Raw genomic sequence first — 27,015 nt, 5'->3', positions numbered from 1 at the left:
ATGAATGTTGATGCCATTCAATCACAACTCCGTCACCTAATACAAAAGCATAAAGTAAGTTTCAACATTTCCAGACATGACTTGTTCATTGTAAGAAAAGGGCCCCAAAATTGCAATTGCAGTTTGTTAACTTTGCAAGAGAATTGTCTTTGATTTTTTTTCCATGGGCTATTTTTTCCTCCTTAAATAGAACTAGTATAATGGAATAGGAATGAAATAGAAATGCTTCCATTTTCTATTTATGATAAGCATAATAATGCCCAATTCAATAAATTACCATAACATCGTCCAGTCGATGGATGACGAATGGGGACGATTTCTAGGTAATCGTATCTGCATAAATGACTACTCTCCATTCGTATCAAGGCTTAATTTTGATTGCATTGGCTCCATTTCGACGTTATCGTGGTTGAGAAAGTACGCCATCAATCGATGAAAGTACTATCATGCTCATTTTGCATTGAAATTATCCAATACTGTACTTTATTAGCGCTTCGATCATACGACCTCCGCTAAGAATGCTATCCTGATAGTGCCGTACTATACCGCTTTTCTACTCACGTATTCATCATGCGTGAGGGGATTGGGTATGATCGAGCCGATAGGCTATTTTCGATACCGTAGGCTTTGGATGGCTGATTTGATCGGATACCGGACCGTTAAAGTAGGAATGATTTAAAAAGATGATTGGATTGCTTAAGCAGTCATCAAGTCTGCCTTGATCGTCTTGACTTCGGGATAATTGCATTAATTAATAGTAATGCTAGTAGATTCCCCTGCTAACGGGGTTATATACCAGAGTTTGATAGATATAGAAAGTGATCGTAAGTAGCGAGTGATCTCCCCGCCTCAATCCTATGACAGTACCAATCATGAATAATGGAGAGAAGGCGATTGCATACTAGTGTTAAAATGATTGCAGATATTTTATTATTCTCTTCTCCATCGGCATACTGTTGTATTTTCTATTTTGATCGAATATTCACTTCAAGATACAATGTGCAATTTCTTACCAGAGTATCAATATGCATTTTCTATTTTATAGGCTTTAATCGAGCGTAAGAAAAATGATCAGGAGGTATGTATGGTATAGAGTGAAAAGATCAACGCTTTGCACAATATCAAGATAGCATTTGTGCATCAATAGTGTACTCATCATGATAGCCATAACTTGAAATTGAATCTGCCTATGCATGCCTAAAGATGACGATTAATGCTACAGTACGAAACAGTAATAGACAAGTATCCAGCGAGCAAACGGTGTTTACTATTGGTATAGACGTCTTATGTAATACCGACTCTAACAGTCAAAGTACATCGCCTTATAATATACTCTACAGTAATACACCAAATGGATCAGGCAGTCTACTACTAGTGGATGATAGAGCAGACAGTATTATACTACTACAATATTAAAATAACTGTAGTCCAAGAGAAGAAATCAAGTCTAGTATTCAGTGCACTACAGAGTACAACGTAAATGAAATTACTGTTGCTGATCAGTCTATTTGCCTAATTTTCTTCAACTTGTGATGATGATGATAATAAATGGATAGTTGTATGCAGTCTGTATTATTCAATATTGAGATAGGATGAACGCATAGAAATACAATTTCAACTTCACAGTGATCAATAAGGACTAGCGTCAGTCAGATAACATACACATGATCCGAAATCAACTTTAGTAATTATACTATTGCTTCAGAGAGTATAATACAGTAATAAATGAGTCTGATTCACCCTTTATTGCTTGCATTCACTCCTGTCACAGTCTTATTCATTTTTTCCCCCACTATTTTGCTCGTTATGCTATGTTGATGATCACTCTAGTGCTGAATAATTAAATATTTCATGTAGGATAATAGTGTGTACTATGCTATACATTAAAGTTAGGCGAAAGGTGATATCGATAACATGTCATATTGATTTTGCGTAGAACAGATATTAATATGTATAATTGGATATCTTTATAGAATGAAATGCTAGATAGAGAAATTTTCAAAATACGCGAAGAAATAAGTACTCTTAGCTCTAAACAGGTAATCTACCTACGTCATTCTTTTGAAATTCGCTAATAAGATTAACGTAACATTTGCATTACTATCAAGTTTGGATAATCTATGAGTATACCAATATAATAAAATCGTTGTATTAAATCCATTTGGATTGATAACGACTAGCTATTTCCATTTTCAAGCCATAGTAACTAGCGATTGCAAACGTACAAACTTTTTCTCCAGTACTCTATTCATTGCATAATTGATTATTCAACTATAAAATTTTGTTACTTGTTTGTACTTAGCCTTTGCACTTTTAAAATAGTCGTACTGTAATAAGAAATCATTTAAAGTCTAATTATAATTATACAAAGTTTTAGGTGTTGTTATTATTGACTATTTTATTCAGATAAAAGGAGTCTCAAACTTATACCTATCGGTTATAGCAATGTAGTTTTGATACTTCAATTCGATATACACGACTAACAATCTTGAAAATTGGATATCGTAAGCAATATTAAACATAGCTAGTTGCCATGACGGTCTTACTATTTAAGCGTTGGCTTTGATCATTTTCGCATTGTAGCAGCATATTTTGTTGATGGCAATTCGGCCTGTATACTATACGGTATCAGCGTAGAACGTTCATTATGGCATAGTATACCGTACACCACCGCTGAATATAGAGTACAGTATGGCATTGCAATAGGCACAAATCGAAAATTATATAATGATAATGATCAGACTCTAGCTATGATCGGACTCACTGCGCTGTTTGCACGCCATGCTAGCCAAAAGTTTCTCTACTTTATCAGATTCTGATCGAGTATCGCAGTTGGTCCAACACTAAGGACTAACTATAGTCTACAGGTGAACTTGGCTCATTTCGTTAAACAAAAGACATTTACCCTACTTGATCCTTGTTAACTCATTTCGATACAGCAATGTCGACAAACATTTCAAAATACCCACCTAGGGCCTACATCTGCCTAACATTGACTACTATACTTGTCTATTTTCATCGGCCACTGGTGCCATTTCCATTTTATTAGCGATTCAAGTTTAAAGCATCATAATTTTTCGATATTTATCCTGTATAAGGCTCGTTGATGCATTCTTAAATATAATACTAGTTTATATATGCGTAAATTCAACAGATCTAGTAGACAAATATAAAAGGAGTGCCAAGATTTGATATGAAATTTTTGTCATATATTAAAGATACCGAATATTCGTTAATGTACCATAGAGTTAAAGTCCCGGACCGACCATCGATTTTAACAAGTTTTTGTTGCAGTATAATGGGATAATGCAAAGTTTACAGTAATTATATGCTGTAGCTGATGCATTTTGTGTTCAAGTTAACAATTTAATTATTGTGATTTATCGCTATAAGCGATCAAGTGTATGGTAGTGAAAATGACAGACAGTAAAAATAATATTCAGGTATCAAATAGTTTGCGTAATACAACAAAAGAACATAGTCCGGCAGTTTCTGTGAAGTTATCTTCATAACATGTTATACTGGGTTGGAGATGCCGTTATTAGCTTTTATTAATCACCTTAAATTTGTGTATTAAATATTTAAATTCGCTCAAAACATGAATGTGTACATGATTTAAACTGTAAACATAATTTGTAAAACTACAGCACTATTTATTTGTACATAGATAACTAAAGATAGATGCAGTAGTAATCCATGGTTTGCAAGTAATAGTTCTGTAATCAAGATTGAAATTTAATATTGTGTAATCTCTGATTCGGTACTATAAATAATAAATAATCGCACACTAATGAGTAATACTTGCAAGAGTCATTCGACTTAATTCAAAACGGGATCGTAAAAATATATCAATTCGTCAAGTTTCGGTAGTGAGGAGACTCGTCGTATTTTCTAGACTAATTAAAAAATTTCGGTGAAGACGTAGACGATCATTTATTTCGATGGCAGAACGAAATTCATCTCTGTAATCAATTAATTATATATTATTATTCACTTTGACATACTACCGAACAATGTTTCGTATTAAATTGTACTACGCTCGTACAAATGTGCAAAACGTTGTATCAAATTTTAGTCATAGCCATTTTATTGTACATCCTGCCCAGTTCAATAATAACACATTTTATCTTACTGATTTTATGCGATAAACAGTTATGGTATCTGTCAAAAGTAATATTTCGTAAATATATTCAGTCACAATGAATTGCTATGGGCGATTATTGACTAATGTTGGCAACATCAATCATGCGTGGTGCATAAATTTCTAACAATACTGAACTATCTCATATAGTATGTTTTCCCGGCTGAAATACTACTTTAGTATGTAAATAAAAATTTTCGTATGATTTAATTTGAAAATGGATATTATCGATTAGAACATTAGTGTCCTTCGTGTGCAGTATAGCTAACCTTAGGTCTATTGGTCTTAAGCCTAACCAAAATATTAATGTATAGTATACTATAGAATATCTGTTTTATGTTAATCTGAAAGGTAGGTGTTGTTCTGTATTATCTGTGATGAAAAAGTAATATTGTCCATTGAAGATTCTTCGTTCGCTAACTATAGCTATTTAACTTTTTATAATAAATAACAGAGATCCGTACTTGAAAACCTTAGGAAAGAAATAAAACAACCTAATGTATGTTAAAAGCATGATACTATAATAATGTGATGTCATTACTAAGCGTAAAGATTGCTTTATGTTATTAGTGGTTTTAAATATAAACCATCGAGTGATTGCTAGCTGGTGTTCTTTATAATAATTTTATGTTATATATAAAGATAGTACTAATTATAAAACTTTAATCTTTCAAGCTAAAATGTAACATACTAATTGATTCTTTGGAAATGACTCAATCTAAGTGAGGTTATCATTATACGATCTGTCAAAAAAATGACATAAACTCTTTGTTATACAACAGATAACCCAGCATATTTCTGCCAAGTTGATTTCAAAAGCTCATTCCACCTCCAAGTCCTTGATAGGGTATACAACGGAGAATCATCTACTAAGCAAGCGTAGAATTACTGATTTACGCAGAAATGTACATTACACCAATGATCAAGACGTTCAACAGATGCCACATGCTGCGCAAAACAATCTGATAACGTCCGTTAATAGCGTCCAGAAAGTTATCCCCGCAATGCCCAAACTAATAAGCACACCAAGGAGAATCCATGATGATGATTGCAGAAATCAGACGCTCTCCTTAAATGGGGGTAACGTACCTTCGGCTTTCATGGTAACTAATAAGGATGCAATGAAAAGCGCAAATACTATGCGAGCAAAAATTATAAATGATAGTGACACTAATAATGGTGCAGACGGTAGAGGAATCTCGTCTGTAGGTATCGTTACTAATTCACTAAGGCAAAATTCTTCGCCTTTAATGCGGTCTACAAATTCATTACATGGATTCACCAATAATGAGGTTGGTACAGAAATTGAAATACCATGAAATATTAATATCTTAGCAATTGGTCATCTCTGAACGAACGAGCAATTGGCTACTGATTTTTTTACATTTAATTAATTATCGATATTTGCGTGTACTTTTATCTTTCGATAAATATATAGTCATCAAGATTAGATCGCAATTACTCGGAACGGGATACTAATTACGAGAATGAATCCAGCAGAAATTTCGTCAGATTAAATGAGGAAAAGCACAGCGTGGCCGTAAGTTTATAGAATGTTTCTAGTGTATGTAGCTTAATGATTGCTGTAATGAGTAATCGTTGCGTTCTTCCGTTCAGAAATTACAGTACATGGCTAAGTTAGGGCTTATTTTACCGGAAAATGCGCGTGGTAATGTAGCTTGACTAATGAAAGCTCGATTAAAGTTAGCGAATAATTATTTGCGTCTTAAATTATATGTACACATATTTATACCTAGAAATCGAAAGGAAGCGTGATGAACGTAAGCGGCGTAGCAAAACTCAAGGCTTAAGTTCATCTCAAGAAGTAAGTTTAAAAGTGTACTGTTTTCTTGATGGTGGTCAGACACATGTTAAAGTATTCAATATACATTGATGCTTTATGACAGGCTTATCAAAAAGGTCAACAAGGAATATCGTCTGGCATTCCTTTAAAACGTGGAAGAGGTACACTACCGGTTGTTCTTGAAATTTTTGTTGATTAAGCGTAACCTTGGCGGTAGTCGTACAATTAGACAAGATGTAGTTTAAACTAGTTCTCATAAATAAGTATGTGATAAGAGGACTAATTCTTTTCTTTAATCTAACCAGGACGACCACCTAAAATATCAACTTCTCGTCCACCTATTAGCCCAAATGAAATTTCGTCTTCTGTGCCGTTAAGTCCGCAGGCCTTAAATTCTATAAATAAGATCAATACTTCACATAGAGCGCAAAGGGGTAGACCCCGAAAACGCCCGCTTCCAGATGAAGATTCTAGCGACGAGGAAGTAATTTCGTTCTCAAATATGTGATATGTATAGATTAGTTTTACACAGAAACTATCGACACTGTACTAATGATTTTTGTTGTCCATTTTTATTACATTCTTTATAGGTTAACGAACAAGATGACGTTTGCTGCGTTTGTAATAAAGGTGGTGAACTTCTTATTTGTGATACTTGTAATAGTGTTTACCATTTGCGCTGCTTAGATCCACCATTATCAAGTATACCAGATGGGATGTGGATGTGTCCTGATTGCCACGTAAGTTTTTCCTTTCTATGAGCTTGTTTACAACGTCTGTGTAAATTGATAAGCATTCCTTTTAGGCGAAGGGTGATAATATATCAGATGAATGGCCCGGAATTTTGGTAGTAGTTCATTCCTATTTAAAGTATAAAGCAGGTTTGTATGATTTGAGGTATTCACAAAAATTGCATCCAATTTGTTAATGTGTCAAACTGTTAACTCATAAAATGACCTATCATAGCTACCGAAGTAGAAAAAAATAAAATCAATATGAACATTCATCGTTTGAAAGAAAAGATACAACGACTTGAAGATGAAGCAGTTATATTAAGCAATGAAGTCGTGGTAAATGCAACTTATACCAGTGCATGACATTATTTGCACTATAATATTTGTTGATGCAATTTTTTATCCGTTTGTACGTTATGTAGAATAAGGTCAATACCACAACAGATTTAAAGAAACGATGTCGAAAACTCGAAAGTAATTACCAAAATTTATATGGGATTATTCAAGATCTTAAAGGACGTTTGTAAATTTTAAAATTCTTCCAAAGTGATAAAAATGTCATTAGCTAATTTCTGAATGGCATTTTCGCAATTGTAACAAATTTTATATTGTTGTAAATAATGTTTTAGCTAATTTATACCAGTGGAATGTGCACAAGCCGCATGAGTTTACCCTGGTACTAAAAGCGATCGACACTTTAAATATTGACAGCATTACCTACAAAAATTATGTATTATAAATATAAAGTACGTGGCAATCGTTTCCGTAGAAAGCAATTTATATAGGATTAAAAGATATTTTGACTTTGTAATAACAAGATCATTGCATTACGTTGCATGATTATTTGTATTCGAACGTTATTACTTTGCTATATCATTCCTTGCCCCTTACGCATGCATGCAAATGATAGTTGGCGAAAGCACACAAGTAAAATAAAACACTTTGATAATTTGTATCGTATCCTTACATATTTAAAATTTTATAAAATGTTTAAAATTATGAATATTTAATTGGAGAATTTTCTGTATTGTCTATGGTCTCGATAGTTCGTAAAGAAATATCAATTTAATTACTCTGTGATTAATTGCTCAAAATAGTCTAATGTGCTCTCTCTTTCTTGAACGCTTATTGGAGAACGATTAGGTAGTTTTATGTTGGGAGTCATTCACAGCTTGGCTTTATTTAGAGTGAGATATTATTTATACAGTAAGGAATACAATACTGCAATGTGATCGGTTGTTAACGTTAGAAACACGTTTTGAAATAGTTACCGAGTAAAATTATGACTATTACCCTGCGTACTCCTTCGAGATTTAATTTCATTTAAGGCTAGTAATATTGCTGTTTTCACATTGTATTCATCACGGAAAGCATATTCGAATAACAGTTTTGGCGTTCCAAATACTTTTACACCGCAGAAATTTAGTTTTAAATTACTGGTATTATTTCCATCTCATAAATTGGTCTTCAAGTAGGATTTTTTAACAGATTCTTAAAGTATTTAACAATGCAATTTATGGATGTGCTCGTAATTTTGTGTCGCTTGATCCATAGGTGCCTTTGCATAAATGCACAATTATAACTTGATGGGATATCTTATCAAAAGCGCTACTTTATAATATCAATGACTAAGTTGGGTTGTCGTTGTAGCGTTATTCATCTTTACTAATCCATAAATGATGCGATTCGTAAAGAACTGGATGTTATTGTTGATCTCTGGAAATCACACTGATCTTCTATACGAGTATGCTGTAGAGTATAGAGCCATGTCAAAATTGCAACGACTACGCGTACAAAGATTGCATTATGGAAATACTGAAGGTTGTGACGACTACTTACAGTTAGTGCACTTTTCCGTTAGCAAAAAAATCAAATTGTATACGCAATAGAAAAGCTAGAGTGACGTGATCTTACATCATTTACTGTATCACACTGGATCTAATCTTATCTAGTTATGCAATCTAGTTTACTGATGCATATCATGCAAAGTCAGAAATTTAATCGGCGCAACAGCACCTGCAAATAGCTGATTTCGTATTGAGCTTTGATAAAACACGTACATTATCTATTAAGACACAAAGTCATTAATTGCAACTACAATTTTAAAATGAAAAAAATTCTTTTATTACGTATATCATTCATATACAGTACCGGCGTACATTAAGAGTGTACAATGAAGAATATACATGGAATATCAACGTATGCTATTAGTGTAAAGCTAAGCAATATCCATAATTCATTACGTTCTTGAATATATTATGTTTACTTAGATATATAATATTGTACAATGGTAGCAATATACATACAAATAGATACTATAGCTTAGCATGTGAAGCAGTTAAGAAAATAAGACAGTACGTTACTGTACCGTACACTGCTGTATGGATAATAACTCGTATCATACAGTACATTATTCGAGATATCTTGAGTAAGATTCACACATTCTAAGACTAATTGCTACTTCTATTTTAAGGCTAGTAATGATAAATTGTTTTGTATTTTAGATAGAAATGTTCATATCGACAGAAAGTTTTAAAAATGACTCTCAGTTCATTATAGTTTTCACAAGGAAATATGAATGGATAGTAGTAGATACCATCATGTACAATATAGGAGTAAAAAATTTTCAGGATAGATAGTGGTACAATATCATGCCTCTTATTTTACTACCTATAAATATTACCTATTATCATCGTAATGACTAGATATCCAATATGATCTATTGCGCTGATAATGTAATGTACTGAAGCATTTTTTCACGATGTTGTGGTTGGAAAACGTATCGTATCGCTTCTTCCACTTTTTTAATTCTATTCAAGAATCGAATATGATCGATGCGATACTGACACCAAGTAGCCTTTCTTGCAGCTCTGTAAGCAAAATTCCAAGTAACCATCAAATGAACCTCCTCTAACTGTTTACCAGGTTTGAAATGTACACGAGTTGGTCTAGAAGGGCTACTACTATCATCGTCATCACTCCAATTATGATTGTCTTTTTCACGTAATTTCATCTTTTCTTCATACTTTAACTTACATCTGCTATCTAAGCCAATAACGTTACGACTAGAGCCTGTTGCCTTATTCACACTGTCAGGCTGACTATCATTTTTATTACGATAATCTTGATGGTTTTCTTTTTTTGACCTTTCACCTACTGAGATAATACCATTATTTAAAGATTTTGTACAACACGTTAGACGGTTAGACAAACTGCTGGTTGCGAACGATTCCCATATTTCTTGTTGCTCTTCGTGATTAATTAAAGCTTCTGGAGACTGGTTATCGTCGTCATCATCATCATCATCACTTACATCACTCCAACTACGCAATTCTTCGTCACTGTTTGTCGCTCTATCAGTTGAATTACTCCATAATCTTCCATAGCAAGGATACAAGTCTTCATCGTCGTCGTCGTCGTCGTCATCATCATCATCCTTCTCCTCCTCATCTTCATTTTCTTCTTCATCATCACTACAACTACTACTGTCGTAGTAGTCACTTGATACATCTTCATCATCATCATCATCATCATTGTCGCTTTCACTATAGTCACTGCCATTAATGCTATCCTGATCGGTGATGATTTTCACGCTGCAGTTTGGCAACAGTGCTATCAATTCCTCGTTTTCTTGGGTTGATTGGCACTTTTCAATTTCTACACTTGTATTTTGGTGATCATGTTTCCTATCGTTGCCATAGTTGAAATTTGTTAAAGGTGTATCTTCTTGATGGTCATTATCATGATGGCTAAAGTTATTTTGGTCAATTATAATTTCTACATAGTCGTCTAGTAATAGTGTATCCATCTCATTCGTTGTTTGAGTAGATTGGTACTTTTGGAATTTCTTGTCACCATTGCTAGGGTTATCGTCTCTCAAGTAATTTATATTGGAGTTAGTATGCTTGTTATCTGGATATAACATTTCTGGTGCATTAAAATTACAGTGCAAAATCTCATTTTCAAGTTGTAATAAGTTATTGTTTACTGTAGATCCATTTTTAGGTGAATCGTTGCATAATCGATGCGGGCAATGTATACAGCGATACGTAAATTGATGAGAATTAATATTACAATCATCGGAGTCATCGCTGTTGCCATCTACAATGCTACTTGGGCTAATGGAGCCACTATTGCGTTGGTGAGGAGGCCCAATGCCATTGTAATCGTGATTATGACAAAGCTGATGGTGGTAACCGAGGCTATCACATCGACATAATTCGGTACCGTTGCTTTTATAACAGTGCGACATCAGGGGATCGTATTCAGAACAATCGTCGTGTCTTAGATCTCCTAATCCCATGACAGGAATCTCTTTGCTAAGTTGTTGATTGAAGTCAAGTTACAAGACGGCTTCAACAGGATCTTGACTGAATCAAATTGACAGTATTTATTTACCTTTACAGCGGTAGGTTAATAATGCAAGATTTTTCTTCCACTTTGATAGTATCTTGCTTGTACGTCTAGAAGAGATTAATTTGCGCGTGATTAACGGTTGTAATTTTTTTGACTTTTTCTTCTTGTTTCAATTTACTTGAATACTTTTTCAATCAGGGCAGGAATTGAACATTTAGGATACTAAATCTTTTCGGATTTGCTGTTGTATTAAATAGTGCTGTTATCGTAGGGCATAGCAACATGTTGACAGGATAGGATCAAGTTCCGTTCATATAAGTAAAGGAAAGAAATCAAAACAATATTTTTACGTCAATACCGAAATCAACTTTTTTTTTTGTCTCTTTGCAAACAAAAACATCAAGTTATTGTCCTTATACGGTAGTAGATACTATGCCTTTACAGTATACAGTTGGTGGGTAAACTTGTAGAACAGTCTAGCACTGTTTTGAAATTTCCAGTAGAAACATTGCCGTAACTATAAAAATAGACATTACAGTATATTGGTATTGACTGGGACCAAGTTGTTGGTTAGTAATATGCTTAATATAGCAACAACAACTTGATCGGAGCCATAAGAACGCACTCGTACACAGTACTAACCACGGTAGTACTACAGGGAAATCTTTCTATGCACTGGAGCTTGGTACGGTACGGTACAATACGGCCTGCAAAAAGCACCGGGAAAAGAGGCGGTCCATGCGTACAGTAGACTCACGCAGCAGCGCGCTTTCTCAAAATGGAATCCATGTGCATTAGGCTGAAGTGTACAGTGTACAGTGTACAGTACAAACACCACACAGTACTGTAACAGTGAAACAATGAGTAAATCCTGTACTGTACCGGCAGCGGGATACACAGTAGCCGTAGTATTGTACACAGTGGGAAAGCGACAACTCATTAATTATTCAAAAGTACATTATACTGCATGTCTACTAGGCACTCGGCTCCACTACAGTGGACAGTATGCATTGGGAATGCACCCAAACATGGACAATATACAATGTATTGAAGAGGTCAAACCGACAGGGGAATTATGGAAAAGTCATCATCGTTCGTTCATCATTTTTGGGGAAATAGAAAATATATTGGGCAAATTGAGTACGGATAAACTCAACCTTGAGTACATCATCGTCTCAATACCATTATTCTTTCTTTTCTCCCAAATTAATCATATTTACTTATTTAGACAGCATCGCATCAACGTTTTACGAAATAGGATGACTTGAGATTTCGTCAGTAATCTTACAGTATTGTCACAGCCCACTAATATCATGAACGTGGATTGAAATAAAAATGGTTCTTATTCAGTTATTACTAATCTTACCTAATGTAAATTGCGTGTTACGTTGTCCGCTAGAGAGACAGGTTGTGCTGGTTGAAAATAGACTTTCTTCTCCATTTTATAGCAGTTTTGAATCGTTGTTGAGGGTGGTAATGGAGTCAATCAGTGAATCTCTTCTATGCCCATGTGAGTTGTAAAAGTTTGCAGTGGTAAATGATAGGGTGAAACTGCCGCCGACTGTACTTATACTGCGCATACTGTAATCGCAGGTCAATCTTCGCAAACGGTCTCTTCGTCGGTGATGCCAGAATGCAAAGTACTGTGGCTACAGTACTTTCAGCATACTGTACACTGTACAGGAGTACAGTACGTGATGCCGTAGACTGAAACTTGAAAAAGTCATTCAAAATTCTTCGGTTACTAAGGCTGGCTGGAAGCGCCTCGTCCCTTTTATTACGTACAGTACAGTGTAAAAGGACCTCTACTGTTGACTGTGTGTGTGTGTAGTGTTTAGTATTACTACCAGTTGACCGTTCGTTAGGTCAAGCTCAGTCAATGTTCCAAGTTGTTATGGAAATGCTTCATGGTCTCCATTGCCTTGGGCTAGTCTTGTCCAATATAGTACTGTGGAGAAAGAGTGAATCAAGACTTTAGAGTCGAAGGGAGCCGACAATAACAAAGCGTCCTTCCGTAATGATGAAACGGAATGAAATGGATTGCAAGACTTTTGTTGATGTATGGCGGCGTCAATTTAAATCGTACACTGTGCATAGATTTAATGGCTATTTCCACCGACACTTGCGGTAGAAATGGACTATTCACCAATGTCAATTGCTTGTTCAGTGCTTTGTGAAAGAGTACACCGCCATTTGACATACAGTAGTGTACAGTAATAATGATTACTCGTTCTACAACCCGCCGCTTTACTTCTGGATGGACTACCGTGCAACTTTCCTACTAGTCCTGTACAATGACAATCAGAGGCGGGGCCGCAAAATGCGCTTTAACTCTGCTGTGTGAGTCTATACTGTACACCTACTACACTGCAATGATACCGAGGCGAAGGATAAATGGGTTGACTAATGTAGTTCAAAATAAGCTCTAGTTTGGCTGCCATTGTTGTACTTTCTTCATGTTGTACAGTAGTAGATTGGTTCCTACTTCTTCTACTCTCATGCAGTGACTTGCAATCCAATTAATTCCCTATGTAATCGTACCTGGCTCAAGTATTTGCCTAAGTAAATAATGATAACCCGGTTGGGCCAGATCGCAGCGTTCCCTTGGGTGGCTTGTTGAAAAATAGTCGACATTCTTTGCCAAGGGTCACGTGATTGATTGATATTGGATGAAGATAGATACATTCAGATAGTCGTATTATACCGCGTTGATTGGTATCGTTTGGAACTGTTACTAACAGAGCCCGTGCCAGCAGTCGACTTTGAACTTTGAACCAAGGGTAAAAAGAAAAACCAATCAACCACTACTAGACTACTGAAAAGAGAGTCATTGCGCTAGTGTACTGTATTGTAGAGACTCGAGATCCTCTCCACCGGTCGACTGTAAAACACTCGGATACTATTGCACTGGATTCCCAACTGCACGTTCACGTTGGCAGCCATGGCACAGGTGGCAAACTGCATCTGTTTCCTGGCCAACAAGTTGAAATGGTACATTTAGCATGCTTTTGATCGAGATGGAAACTACAAATGAGTGCCATAAATGGCGCGTAGTTTGCATGCGCTATGGAATAATACTATCATATCCACGACGAATCGTTGCACAGTAGAGACGATTCCAACTGTATGCAAAGGACATTCCTGACCCCATGGCGATCGCGTAGTAACGTTGTATTATTACTTTTAACGCTCAATTATGCAAATAAATAAATAAATATTCTACTAGATCATGGATTACTCCATTTTCTACAGTACTGGAGATCGTGGATTGCACTACCTCAACTCGATCAATTCAATCTTGTATGCAGCCACTAGTATGGTCGATATTGTGCAGCCCATAGTGGATGTACAATATGGGGATAGGCACCCGCACCCGCTCTGCTGATGGACAATACTAGCCCAATGTTTAGGCTTTTTGACCAAGATGAAATGAAGGGAGAATCTTCACTAGCTCTTCATGACTACCAATAGGTACTTAGCCCTGTTTAGCTTTTTTTGTTTCAATTATCTTACTATCCCCATTCAATTTCTAGTAATGACATTCATGCTACACATACAGGAAACTATTGCAAGCCATGGCTAATCGCTTTTATGACGTCAATGTAACTAAGTGATGCGGCATCTCCTAGAATAGGATCAATCAATATCTACCATAAAGTCTCGACAGTACAAAATTAAACAATCAATTTGATCAGCAGGATACAATCGATGTCCTCCTGGTGAGATGTTAGACTCAATGACATGGAGAAATTCAACAATCATTTATGGAAATAAATAAATAAATAATACAACGTTGAGATGAGGAAAGGAGCCATCTTTCCCCCTTCTTGATCCTGTAGAAAGGATTGAAAGAGAAGAGACCACTACTTTTTCAATTCTATCCTGTCAAGGATGCAAGTGACGAAAGAGAGGCGAAGACGTACTGTAGAGTAGATCACAATGAGTTATTTCAAATCGAGGTAATGATGATGCTTGAAGAAATTGAGAGAAACGACGAGGTATTACAATGTAGAACTATGAGGATACCACAAGAACAATTAGGCTTCCTATTGATTGACGTTAGCAGCACCCATTTATACTACAGTAACTGTAAAGAAAATAGGTAGGCCACTGCACCATTAAAAATACACCTTGAATTGGGTAGTACGGAATACAACGAGTGGATGATGATGTATACTGGAGCTGAATTTGCGATCAGAGATGACACTATCATCAATCAACAACAATCATAATTAATAATCCCTTCAACCAATACGTCATTGACTTGGTCGTTGTAATCAATTGATTTAGTGGATGAAAATAAGGCAGAGAATTCGATCTTTCCTTTTTAGCTTATTAAATTAATCGGGCGTATCATGTAGAACTCAGTTGGTGTATAACTGAATAAGTATCTCTTTTTTTTACCTCTATAATTAGACGTATAGAATAGCAAGTAGCTCTCTTTCTACTTCTTCAATCAGACGTATAATACAAACATACAAATAGGTAGGAAATACTATTTTATTGCTATTTCTCAATCAATGCAATAACAAGCAGTATTGTATTGTAAAACAATAAAAGTAAGTTTATATCAATCAACTTAAAATCAAAGGAAGAAGAAATGATAGAATAGAGTCCACATTTTTGAGCGATGATTAACCAGCATTGGTACAATAATGACTAAAGAACAAAGCATAGTCAAAAGAAGAAAATAAAAAACATGGCTAGACAGCTTTCCTAGCACGCAGAGCTCGTCATAATTGACAACAAATAACTCTCTTCATCTGTTTTTTTCTCCATGTTTTTAATTACATGAATGTTACGGCTGATAGCGCAGCCAATTGGAATGCAATATTGCCAATATTATATAAGGGAATTGAAAGATTAGTGCCAATACTATCAATTCCTTCTTTTATCTGCCTCGTTCTCTCTTACTAATATCCACAACACCAGTAATCACATTATGGCTGACAATGCAGTCAGTTCCAATACAATCACATCGTTGTAAGCATTATTTTATAAGTTAACTGAGAGATCTTTGCTAATGTATCGTATTACTGCATTAACAATTCCTCTTCCACAATATAACGACATGATGAGTCTTTCTAATATTGTAGGTCAGATTTTATTCAATATTACTGTTAATGTCAATCCAATACATCAGGTATACACTAAAGAGACTGTTGTGTACACGGTCAGTGGCTTCCAAGCGCAAATTCTTCTTAATATACTGTACAGGTGCATCGACTAGAAATATATTTACTGCCATATAATTAATTAAATTACGCAAAATGACAAAATCAGTCATTTCATAAATGCGCTTGATTACAAGCGCTATTTTAGTACGTAGATCAGAGTAGAACAACTACACCAGTGATCGGCTATCTTAACCATCCATTTTGAATTCTATTTAGATTTGATCTAGACCATATTGTCGATGGAGGATACAGTCGATGAAAAGGGGCACAATTCAGAATAGGTAGATGCAAATAAAACTACCGTCTATTGTAGTGCTATTCAATGATAGCGGATGTAAAAACTTAGCCTCCAGAAGAAATCCATCATCAAGATGATATCAGCAATTTCATATAATACGTGTAGAGTACTATTTTATACCTAAAAATTCAAATAGCAAGAATAATTAATGTTTTAGTCAATATTGACATTGAAAAAGAGCCAGGAAAATGCATTATCGATAGTCGGTTGATTGCATCATATTTGCCTTAAGTCAATATACTTTTTCAACTGGAGACCCAATCCAATTTGAACTAGTATAGTTACTTATACAACTAAGAATAGATGGAGATCGATCCATTCAAAAGCTTGCCTCACTATGAGGTAATTTATCTTGGGCTAAAAATTATTTTATGGATTCTATGGGTCGTTAAATTACTGTAATTGATTATTTAATTTTACACAGGATGTTAGTCTTCCTTAATTTATTTGTTTATAAATCGATCTTACTATCCTAATATCCTCCTTCATGCACAATTGCACATGCAACAGTACGAGATCTATCAACAAGACAAACTAATATCTTGAGAAAATTCGAGGCCATTCTAGGAAGAATATACGCTGCCCATCATATCTATACTGTACAGTAGGATAGTATCTTTCATAGACATAGAACTTAACTTTCCTAGATCTCAAATATTGAATTCGTCTTCTACAATACGCGTACTTGCAGATCAGTGCAATATGATATGTTCTACGAGTAAGACGATAAATGCGAAAATATAATTGTAGAGCATGCGTATGGATTAATATGGACAGCAACTTTATATTTGTTTACAGAGCCATTAAAGTATCATCATTTTTGCTATCTAATCTAAATTAATTTGCAATTAATACAATATAAACGATGAAACTATATTGCTACTTAGTAGTTTATGCTATAATTTTAGTATAATATACTCGTACTCATCTATCAGTAGTACCCATTTCAGGGATAAAGAATAATATTATAATCAATACTGATGGACTATGATTTAGCAACGGCTACTATAGCGGCATAGGTTAGCCTTGTTATCATAGTATGGCCATATTTAACTACGATTGAACAAGAAATTCAAGAAACATTTGTAAAGTCAAGGGATCAAGTTTTTGATAGGCATCGCAATATGTCGAATTGGCTATTATTTATTAATAGCATCAAGTCGCTTGACATAACAACGTTAACTACTATAATAATCCAGCTGCTGTGGACTGCCAAATGTGCACTGGCATAGCAAAAACTCCTATAATCTTCTATTTTCTCATCAAATAGACTATTTGTCCCATACTTGCACGTACTATAGTCTGCCATCGGTTACATTATTGCATCATCTTTTTGCTAAAGTAATAAATTTACATAATAATATCATCAGCATGGACAGTTTATGAATACCGTACAACTAGTATAATTGATAAAATTGTAATATTAATTATTAATAATCGTAATTTTCTACGTTATACACGCATATTTAATTTAACAGCAACATTATTAGGTAGTATGATCCGCCTGGACGAAAGATAAATGTATACATACATACATTGTATCCCAAACACAGTTGCAAAATGGCTATATGGGTATACTCAATGCCAGATAAATATCAAAAAAAATCATCGAAATTGTCTGTACGATATCATTCGGTACGGTAGTGTTATGATGATATTTTGATATACTGTAAATAATCTTACAACAATTATGAACAGTGATATAGAAATGATATTTAATTAATGACAACCCTCTTATAGCTAATAAGATCCGATAATGACCCAACCCTAAAACAGTTCATTGGTTAATATTGTGAAATAGGATATTATGAAATGTGATATTGATGTAATATACATTATCAATACAAAAATTTAATATCAAAATTGATCTCATGCCATCACCGAAACGAACGAAATAATGGATAATTGATTTTAGTGATAGATTTATCTTCAGGATATGAATCATAATATTAAAATATAGAGGACACTCAGTAGCAAGATACCATCTTCACATGATTGTTTACTCATCATTTCTTTCCATAATTCATAAAAGCAAGATGTAGTCCCAAGCAACACTTAAGATATTTCTTAATTACAGTAGTAGCAACAACCATGAAACTATCGAGTAAGTTACTTTATTTTCTTAATATCATCTGCTTAATATTATGCAGTGCCAAAGGAATAAATCATCTATATTTAATTGCTACAGTAATAGCAATCATGAAATTATCAAGCTGTGGTATGTTCGGTATTTCTATAAATAAATAATTTTCATCGGTTACTAGTCATACGGCGAATCGGTAACCTAGAATTCATCATAGAGTGATCGAAAATGGCGCCATAAATTGTCCTTGTTGTGATGGAATAATTTAAAACTATTTTGTTTCGTTGTAGCAGATCAAATGAAATTACAGTAACGCAGTCCTAGCAAAATGAAGAGACAATAGAATTAACTCATTTATGTCGGAATCTATTGAATACTCAATTTAAAAATACCAATGCATGCTGATGGAGTATGGTAAAAGAAATGCTGTTGACAAGGATCATAAAAGAATAAACATATGGTAGCGTACATTTTTCAACGATAAGTTTAAATTTTTTATAACGTACAGAGTATAATTGTAATGTTAATTGATTCTACTTATATAATTCTCTAACTTTATTAATATAATGGACAATTTAATTTTACGCCATAATTAGTATCACACAATAGACTGATTATAACCTTGTTATTTATTGCTACAATTCCCATTTTCTATACAAAGCACTCTAATACTTTGCATATTATTAGTATTAAATTCCATAATTTATATTGACTAAAATAGCGTAGAAAGTATTTATCCTATCCAGGAATCCCGGTGACTATTGTCCGCAAAATACAATTATGTCGACGTAATCGAATTAATATTATGAATCATAATGCATTTTAACTTCACCATTAAGCACTGACTACCGGATATATTAGAGGATTAATATTGTGATGTCATCAAAACCATTAAAAACAAATAAGTTTAATGCTTGATATCTCCAGGTATAATTAAAAATAGTAACTGTCAAGAGCATTGACTCTTGAAGGTAAACTGGCTATTTCATTCAATTGACAATTTATACATGAAAAACTTTCTTGCGATTGGTGTTGACGATGGAAATTATCAAATTTGTTCATATCAATCTAGATTTTTTCAGTCGACAAGTTATATCTATCTTAAATTGTCAAAAACAATACGTTATAGTCAGTTTAAAATCTTGAAAAACTAAATAAGCTTTATTAGACCAGTATTTTTATTTAGTACTCTATATAACTTGATTTATTCTGTACAGCTTTGCTGAAGTCAATAAGTTATACTATCTAAAACCTTTAAACCAATTTAGAATTAAAAATAATAAAAATTCTGTCAGACAAATGCTCTCGCTTAGTATTCTATGGCTATAGCAAGTGCTTGATATTCTTCTGTAGAGCTATCACTAATATTGTTGCTTTTCTAGAAAAATGGTAACTATTCCAACTATGGTTAGTTATAATAATATACTACAGAGCATAGCTAATACCAAATAAAGCTAAAGCTCTCCAATTTCACAATTGTAGAGATATTACAGTGCTTGGCTCTACGACTAAGATATAATCTAATAAATCAATTTTTTGACTTTGAGTTATAGGATGATCGTGTTTAAAACATTAGTTAATCGATCCGGTAGACAGAAAAAAATGTTATGATGAAGCTAACTTGTATAAATATCACGATCGTTTACCTAATTTACTATTTTGAAATATTTCACGCTTAGATCTATTTCTCATTAGCCATATTATAAGCGTACTCTATACGGTATACTGAGTATAGTGCAAATGTTGCACGGGCTTCGCTAAGGTCATACTGACAACAAAACTGTACAATTTAAAAATCGCTTTGACTTGTATATACAAGAAGTGGCCTAAACCTTGGATGCTATTCTTGATTGTTATCAGTTTCATTAAACGTTTTGAGCACAAATTAATGAAATTTCTACAGTTACCGACTACTTCAATATAACTAATATAGCTTATAAAAAACAGCTTTGTTTCGGTCGTCACCGGAAAATTGTTTTATTTCTACATTGCTGAAGTAATTATTTACATTTTAGGTTAAATTCCTCATTAAATGAATTATTTACAATTTTCCATTACTTCCGTCAACTTCATTGTTTAGTACTAATTTCAAGTAAAGTATTTTCACGAGGGAAAATTCTTTCCTGTTGATAACCACATACAAATAGAATGTACTATTACTTTAAGATTGCTATCATCAACCAAGTGGAATTAAACAAATACCTTCGATATAGATGATTTTAGTTATTGCCTCTAATGTTTATCACAAGAATTAGCTCTTGATGAGTAAATATTGATAAGGCATTTCAAGATTGTTATCGTCAACAAGGCAGAATCAAACGCCTTTCGATCTAGGTAATTTCAACCATGGCCTCTGATGTTTATCATAAACAATCAGTCCTTGATGATTATACTGTACATATCTAAGTATAGCGTATGTCAAGATTGATGTCATCAATAAAGCGGAGTAAATATCTTCGATCTAGATAATTTCAATTATTACTTTGATACCTATCAAAATAATCAGCCTTTTATGAGTCTACATCTCCGAGGAATCTGTTATCTCAAGACTATTATCTTCAATAAAGCGGAATTAAACATCTTCCGATCTAGATAATATTAATTAATTATTACTTCTAATGTCTACCATAATAATCAACCTGAGATGAGTATACGTAAGTAAATACATTGTCATTTCAAGGTTTTTATCGTCAATAAAGCGAAGATTAATATCTTCCATCCAGAAAATTCCAGTAATTGTCTCTAATTTTTATCATAGTAATCAGCTCCTGATGGGTATAAGTGCATGAATATGCGTACGCATAGTGAGACTTCAGGATTGCTATCATTAATAAAATGGAATTAAATATTTTTTGATCTAGAAATTTTAATTGTTGCCTCGAATTTTTTTCTCAATAATTAGCCTTAAATAAGTACTAATCAATACCGTATTACTAAAAGACTGCTATCACCAGTATAAGTAGAGGGAAAACTCTCTTGATCTAGATAATTTAATTTTTGTCTTGAATGTTTATCATAATAATGAACCGAAATAAGCACTTATAAATATAATATTACTTTAAAATTGCTATTGTCAATAAAAGCTTATCCGGGAGGAAGCTCTTTCGATCTAGATAATTTTAATTCCTGCTTATACATCATAATGATCAATGCAAATATCAATAACCATCCATTATCCACCTGACAGCTATATCTAAATATTTTCTCACCAGATTGAAGCTGCGTCAGTATGATTGGAATGAATGGCATTATTCATTAAGAAACTGTCTTCATGCCTAGTATCTATACAGATCAACATGGGTAGCAGTTTTGCAAACCGTAGTAAATATCAAAAGCTATTTTAAAACAGTTTTGACTTACAGTCCTAATATTGCAATGTTGTAAGCAGTATCTAATATTTGGTATTAATACCTAAATCGATATAACATCATGTAGAAAAAGCAAACTGAATAAGCTAGTCGAACATTATTACACAAATCAAATAATAGTCCAGGCCATTTTGAGCTAGCTGCGGATACCAGACAATTATGCAGTTTCCTAGTTTATTAGTCCATTATATGGGCTGAAAACATTCCAACACACCGTTACATAATATCATGTTATAATACACTGGTTTTATTACAAAGTTAATTTTATTATATAATCAAGCTTTTTTTAAGCTTGCTAATTTTTTACATATTATGTAACCAACACCAAATTATAATAATAAACAGTTTATGGAAAATTTCTAATTATTCAACAGTTTAATTAGTTAGTAAACAGGGCCATATTTTTATCTACAAATTTGCTGTATTTGCAAGGGGCTTCATTTTACGAGATTCTCTTGCAATAATAAAAATAAAAATGAGCAGAGGCTGCGTATTTCGCTCATAGTATTGTTCCTTATTTAAAATTTGCAACGCTTTGCAATACTATGTACTATATTTCATCATAAATACTATTGTTACAGCAATTAAGAAGAAGATAGTTTGTAGGTTAGCTAGCGAAGGAGCATCATGCATCATATTTCATTTGTCTACTATCTCAGAGAAGGGCAAATATGAGCTCAAAGTGTTATCTTTAACTAGCATCCATCCATTCTACTTATCTTTAGGTAATCCAACAAATTTTTATTTCGCATCTATACTGCTGTGTTCTATCTAGTTACAGCATTAATCTTACTGTCTATATATTTTAGGAGAATCTGCATTGGAAAAAGAGTTACTAGAATCATTAGCAACTTGGAATTATCAGAATAGCATTATTACTGTAACTTATCCCTTGCTAATATCTTGGAGGAGCTAAAGTGATTTTTGATTGCATACCCAAGATACAGTTACAAGACAATATATAATTTTAGTGTAGTACATTCGTAATCAGATCATCAATCTAATGTCCAGTCACATGGATCATGATCTACTTCCACTTTGCTCCACGTTGATGGCTTGGAATGAGCTGAAATAATGTGAAATAACAACACCAGCTATTGTCAAAATTGCAATAGTTGACGTATATTCTACGAACTTATAATTTTACAATCACAACTGCAATTGTTCTAAATTAAGCTGAAATTATCTATGTAGCCTACATCGATATAAAAATCTGTACAGACATAGAATAACCTGAGTTAAGTTCGTGCTACAGTTTATTTTGGGTTGGTAGTTCCAGATTAATTGAGGTGATGTCATATTCTGCAAACATATCATTTGCATTTACAAAATCATAATCAGTAGGTTATATTAGCTTAGATCACAGTATATACAGTAGTTATAAGGGATGAGACATTACATAAGGAGAAATAAGTAGCATCCTTACTGATATAATGAGGATTTTCTTGTAAAGGTATAGCAGTTCCTGTGGGGTTGGCATTTGTCTTCTGTAAATTGGAGATAGTGGTATATTTTTCTAGACCTGTAGCATTAGTTGATGATAATATTGCAATAGGTAAGTGATTTATCAATATAATAGAGGAATTGGTGATAGCAGATTCATTTATTATAGTAATTATTGTGCTCGTAGCTATCGTTTGATAAATTGAGGTCTGAATAAAGAATATGATAGATTGGAGTGCCTTAATGCAAGCAACGAATATATGGCAAGTTAATATTGCAACCTAATAACATTAGCTACAATAAGACTGGATTTTCTATCAAAGAGACATATCAAGCTATGTATTTATACATATGTTTGAAAATAAGTAATTAAGTGAGAGTTTGGATATTTCTAGCATCAATTCAGACTACAAAGTCATCAAATGTAATACCACATTTATTGCATTTTCTGATTATGACATCTTATTAATCTTCTTGATGCAACGATAAATTATAACATTATCAGATCATTTCCATCAAATTCATAAATTTAGTAGGTATTGAGATAAATAAAAAGCTGTCCTCTTACCTTGTTGACTTATAGATGGCAATGTAGCAGTAACTTGACTTTGAATAGGAGGCAATGTTACTGCATAAGAAGGATTATAAAATGCTATAAATAGATCATTTTAATTTTGTACTATACTTCACTATTGCAGCTGGAACAATTGACGTTTAAACATACGAAATAGCTACTCGGAATCTCACCCTTTAGCTGTTTTATATATATGCTAAATTACTAATTATCATGTAATTCAATAGTAATAGTTAAAACTTGCATATGCAATATATTAATTGATCAGCGGAAAGAAAGCTGAAATCCATGCAATCATTCAATAATATATATATATATATATTACATATATACAGTTAGGATTCAATTATATGGTACCATTTTAGTAATAAATATTATATATAAATATTATACTTATAACATTTCCATATTATTTATATTAAGATTTTATAGAAAAATAAAACGTCAAGCTCAATTTTAAATTTGAATCCAGTCTTACTATGAGTCCTCTTTGTTTGCTGACGATATTTTTCACACCAGCAAAATGCAGCCATACATACAGTTATACATATGCTAAATAATGATAGAAATACCGCCAACATAGCAGTAGCTAAGAATGGCATGTTTCCTGTGAAAGAGTCATGATTTGAAGATGTTAATATGAAATTAAACAAATCTACCGTTTTGCTTTTTACCTTAAGAAATGGATTTTTAATAAGCTAATGATAATTAGATGATGATTACTATTAAGTATAATCTGATATAGATATGTGATAAAAATAGATTGTATTGCAGTACTACGAAACTAATTTTTACTCAAAAATATTAACACTATCCACTGTTCAAATATCATATTTTTTTCTTACATTTCGTATTAGATTTGAAAGGCAGATATTTCTGTAATTGCATAATGTCAGATGCTGTAAAAAGGCTTTATAATCACTCAAACTGATGTGTTGCAGTTTATTCTGATATAAGGTACTACTAGCAAAATGGTACTTGGTATAAGATTGATTGCTTTTACAGGATGATACAGTACTGTATTTAATGTGTATTCTATTTCAAAACCTTAACATTAATGCATAACTTTAGGAAGCTATAATATTTTCCTTTAGTGCCGTAATAAGATAATAAATATCGGTCAGACAAACAACTCTACTTATAGAAATAACCTGATGGTTTGTAAGAGGGGGTAGGTGGATTGGTTAGAGCTTTCTCAGGTGCCATACTACCGTCTTTACTACTCTTGGATGCAGTTCGTATGAACCGAGGATATCTTGAGCAATGGGCTAACTTGCGAATACTTTTATCTAATTTAACTAGATCATATATAATGTAGCCTTGATGATTAATAGAATTGGCGATAAGGGTAACATATAATAATGGACACGAAGTAGATAGTTGTCTTTGATCCAGCTGAAGAGAAATATTGATAGAAGTCTTATATTTAGATACTTCGATACAGTATTCCTTCCAATACATGAAATGACCATGGCTGACTGGCGCCCAAGCAACGAAATAATTTATATAAGTAACCAAGTCTATGAAATTAGAGGTCTGTTTAGAGGTAGAACAAGTTTATCTAAAATTACTATTAGAATTTATCTACTAAATCTTATTTCTAGATATCATAAGATAGATCGATATAATGGAAGGAAATACTTCTCACTATAAAGTGAGAATAATCTCAAACTGGATAATATTTGCATGAATTACATTATCTATTTAAAATATATTGATGCTTTGGTAATAAATATTTTTGCATATGTAAAATAAATCATAAATGCTCTACATTTCGCTTTACCAAAATGATTGTAAACTAATTTTGGATTGTTATAAGTGAGAATATTTCTAAAATTGGGTTATGCCTACATGACTTACGTTGCCTATTTGTATTGATAGTTTGAGGACAAATATTTCAACGTATAAAAAAGCATATGGTCACTGAAAGATTTTGATATGATTACGTGTATAATAAGTGTGCATTCTAAGATGATATTCTCTTTAGTATGAATAGTTCAATATAGAATCAGGGCTCCGCAAATTACGTCTTCTACTAGTGATTATTTCTGGTAGTTTGATGATAGTCAATGTATGTATATGTGTATAAATATAAATAATATTTTGATACGACTGTCTTGTTAGCATTGATAGTCAAATAGTAAACGGAAAATTTTTGATTACATTGATAATACTATCAATTTAAGCGCTTACCCTGGATAGGTAATGATTTCCATTGCAGGTATAAAACGATATTGTCCTTTATTTTAGTTATTTTAGGCCTTCCTCGAAATCGTAAACGATTCCTATTAAGTAATGTTCCCCTTTTATCGTTACTGGTCGATAAAACTGGACATACTCTGGTAGCAGCATTGCTGTCTAATGAAAAAGATTTACATTCAATAGTTTAAAAAAATAGTTTAATAACTGAGAGGTCTAGTCTATATTAAGATCATGGACAAATAACTGTAAGTAACTGACCATGCAGCCGATGAACTAGTCCAGCTTGAAGTTGTCGCTTATAAGTCGATAAAATAGAATTGGCAAACCAAAGTGAAGGGGAATTGACCTAAAATAGATAATGAAAAGTTCATTCTTGTGCAAATTTTAACCATACTTATCTGTAAGATGAGGTAAAGTTATTAGTTAATTCGATAGTTTTAATAGAATAAGCTATCATTCGCAGCAACGTATTTATTGTCTTGTATTAATAATTTCTATATTATAAAGTTCTATATTATAGCGTATAAATTGTAGCTTAAATGAATGGAGTAGATCTCAGCAATATAGATGAAACGGAAAGTAATTAGCACAAATAAATATTGCAGTAGCTTCTCAGCGTTTGTGACCTAGCATTGGCTTACTAAATACCAGCTAAAATTCATCAAATAAGTTCCTATTTCTTAAAATTAGATGCTTCGGATGGATGAACAGGTCCAAATGTTTCAAATATTAAAGGACATTCAATAAGAGATTGGCCGCAAACTATTCTCGCTGGCTAGTTATAATTATTGAGTTGCTTTTGATTTACGTATATTGTCTAAATTGTTTGCTATTT

The 27,015-nt window shown here is 33.2% G+C and overlaps 3 protein-coding genes across 3 annotated transcripts; 1 reads left to right on the top strand and 2 right to left on the bottom strand.

The window, feature by feature from the left end:
- On the top strand, positions 1 to 7,206 carry TRIADDRAFT_61645 (uncharacterized protein; the record flags this gene model as incomplete). Its single annotated transcript, XM_002117609.1, has 14 exons — positions 1 to 54; positions 1,046 to 1,078; positions 1,974 to 2,039; positions 4,596 to 4,640; positions 4,924 to 5,433; positions 5,580 to 5,681; positions 5,759 to 5,810; positions 5,899 to 5,966; positions 6,049 to 6,106; positions 6,251 to 6,429; positions 6,536 to 6,685; positions 6,751 to 6,826; positions 6,912 to 7,015; positions 7,102 to 7,206. The coding sequence occupies 14 exons, from the start codon at positions 1 to 3 to the stop codon at positions 7,204 to 7,206; spliced, it is 1,602 nt and encodes a 533-aa protein (XP_002117645.1).
- A 2,192-nt stretch (positions 7,207 to 9,398) lies between these two features.
- TRIADDRAFT_61644 (uncharacterized protein) lies at positions 9,399 to 10,982 on the bottom strand (the record flags this gene model as incomplete). The annotated part of the gene is made up of 2 exons (XM_002117578.1): positions 9,399 to 10,032; positions 10,327 to 10,982. 2 exons carry the CDS (start codon positions 10,980 to 10,982, stop codon positions 9,399 to 9,401), a joined length of 1,290 nt encoding a protein of 429 aa, XP_002117614.1.
- Positions 10,983 to 23,316: 12,334 nt separating this feature from the next.
- TRIADDRAFT_61643 (uncharacterized protein) lies at positions 23,317 to 26,572 on the bottom strand (the record flags this gene model as incomplete). The annotated part of the gene is made up of 7 exons (XM_002117577.1): positions 23,317 to 23,483; positions 23,973 to 24,032; positions 24,457 to 24,585; positions 25,130 to 25,276; positions 26,172 to 26,336; positions 26,439 to 26,526; positions 26,570 to 26,572. The coding sequence occupies 7 exons, from the start codon at positions 26,570 to 26,572 to the stop codon at positions 23,317 to 23,319; spliced, it is 759 nt and encodes a 252-aa protein (XP_002117613.1).
- Positions 26,573 to 27,015: the final 443 nt, after the last annotated feature.

The sequence above is a fragment of the Trichoplax adhaerens genome, genomic scaffold (assembly GCF_000150275.1).
Source record: "Trichoplax adhaerens TRIADscaffold_26 genomic scaffold, whole genome shotgun sequence".
Classification (NCBI taxonomy): domain Eukaryota; kingdom Metazoa; phylum Placozoa; class Uniplacotomia; order Trichoplacea; family Trichoplacidae; genus Trichoplax; species Trichoplax adhaerens.
The sequence above is the reverse complement of the archived record's forward strand: the minus strand, read 5'-3'. Positions and strand labels throughout refer to the sequence as shown.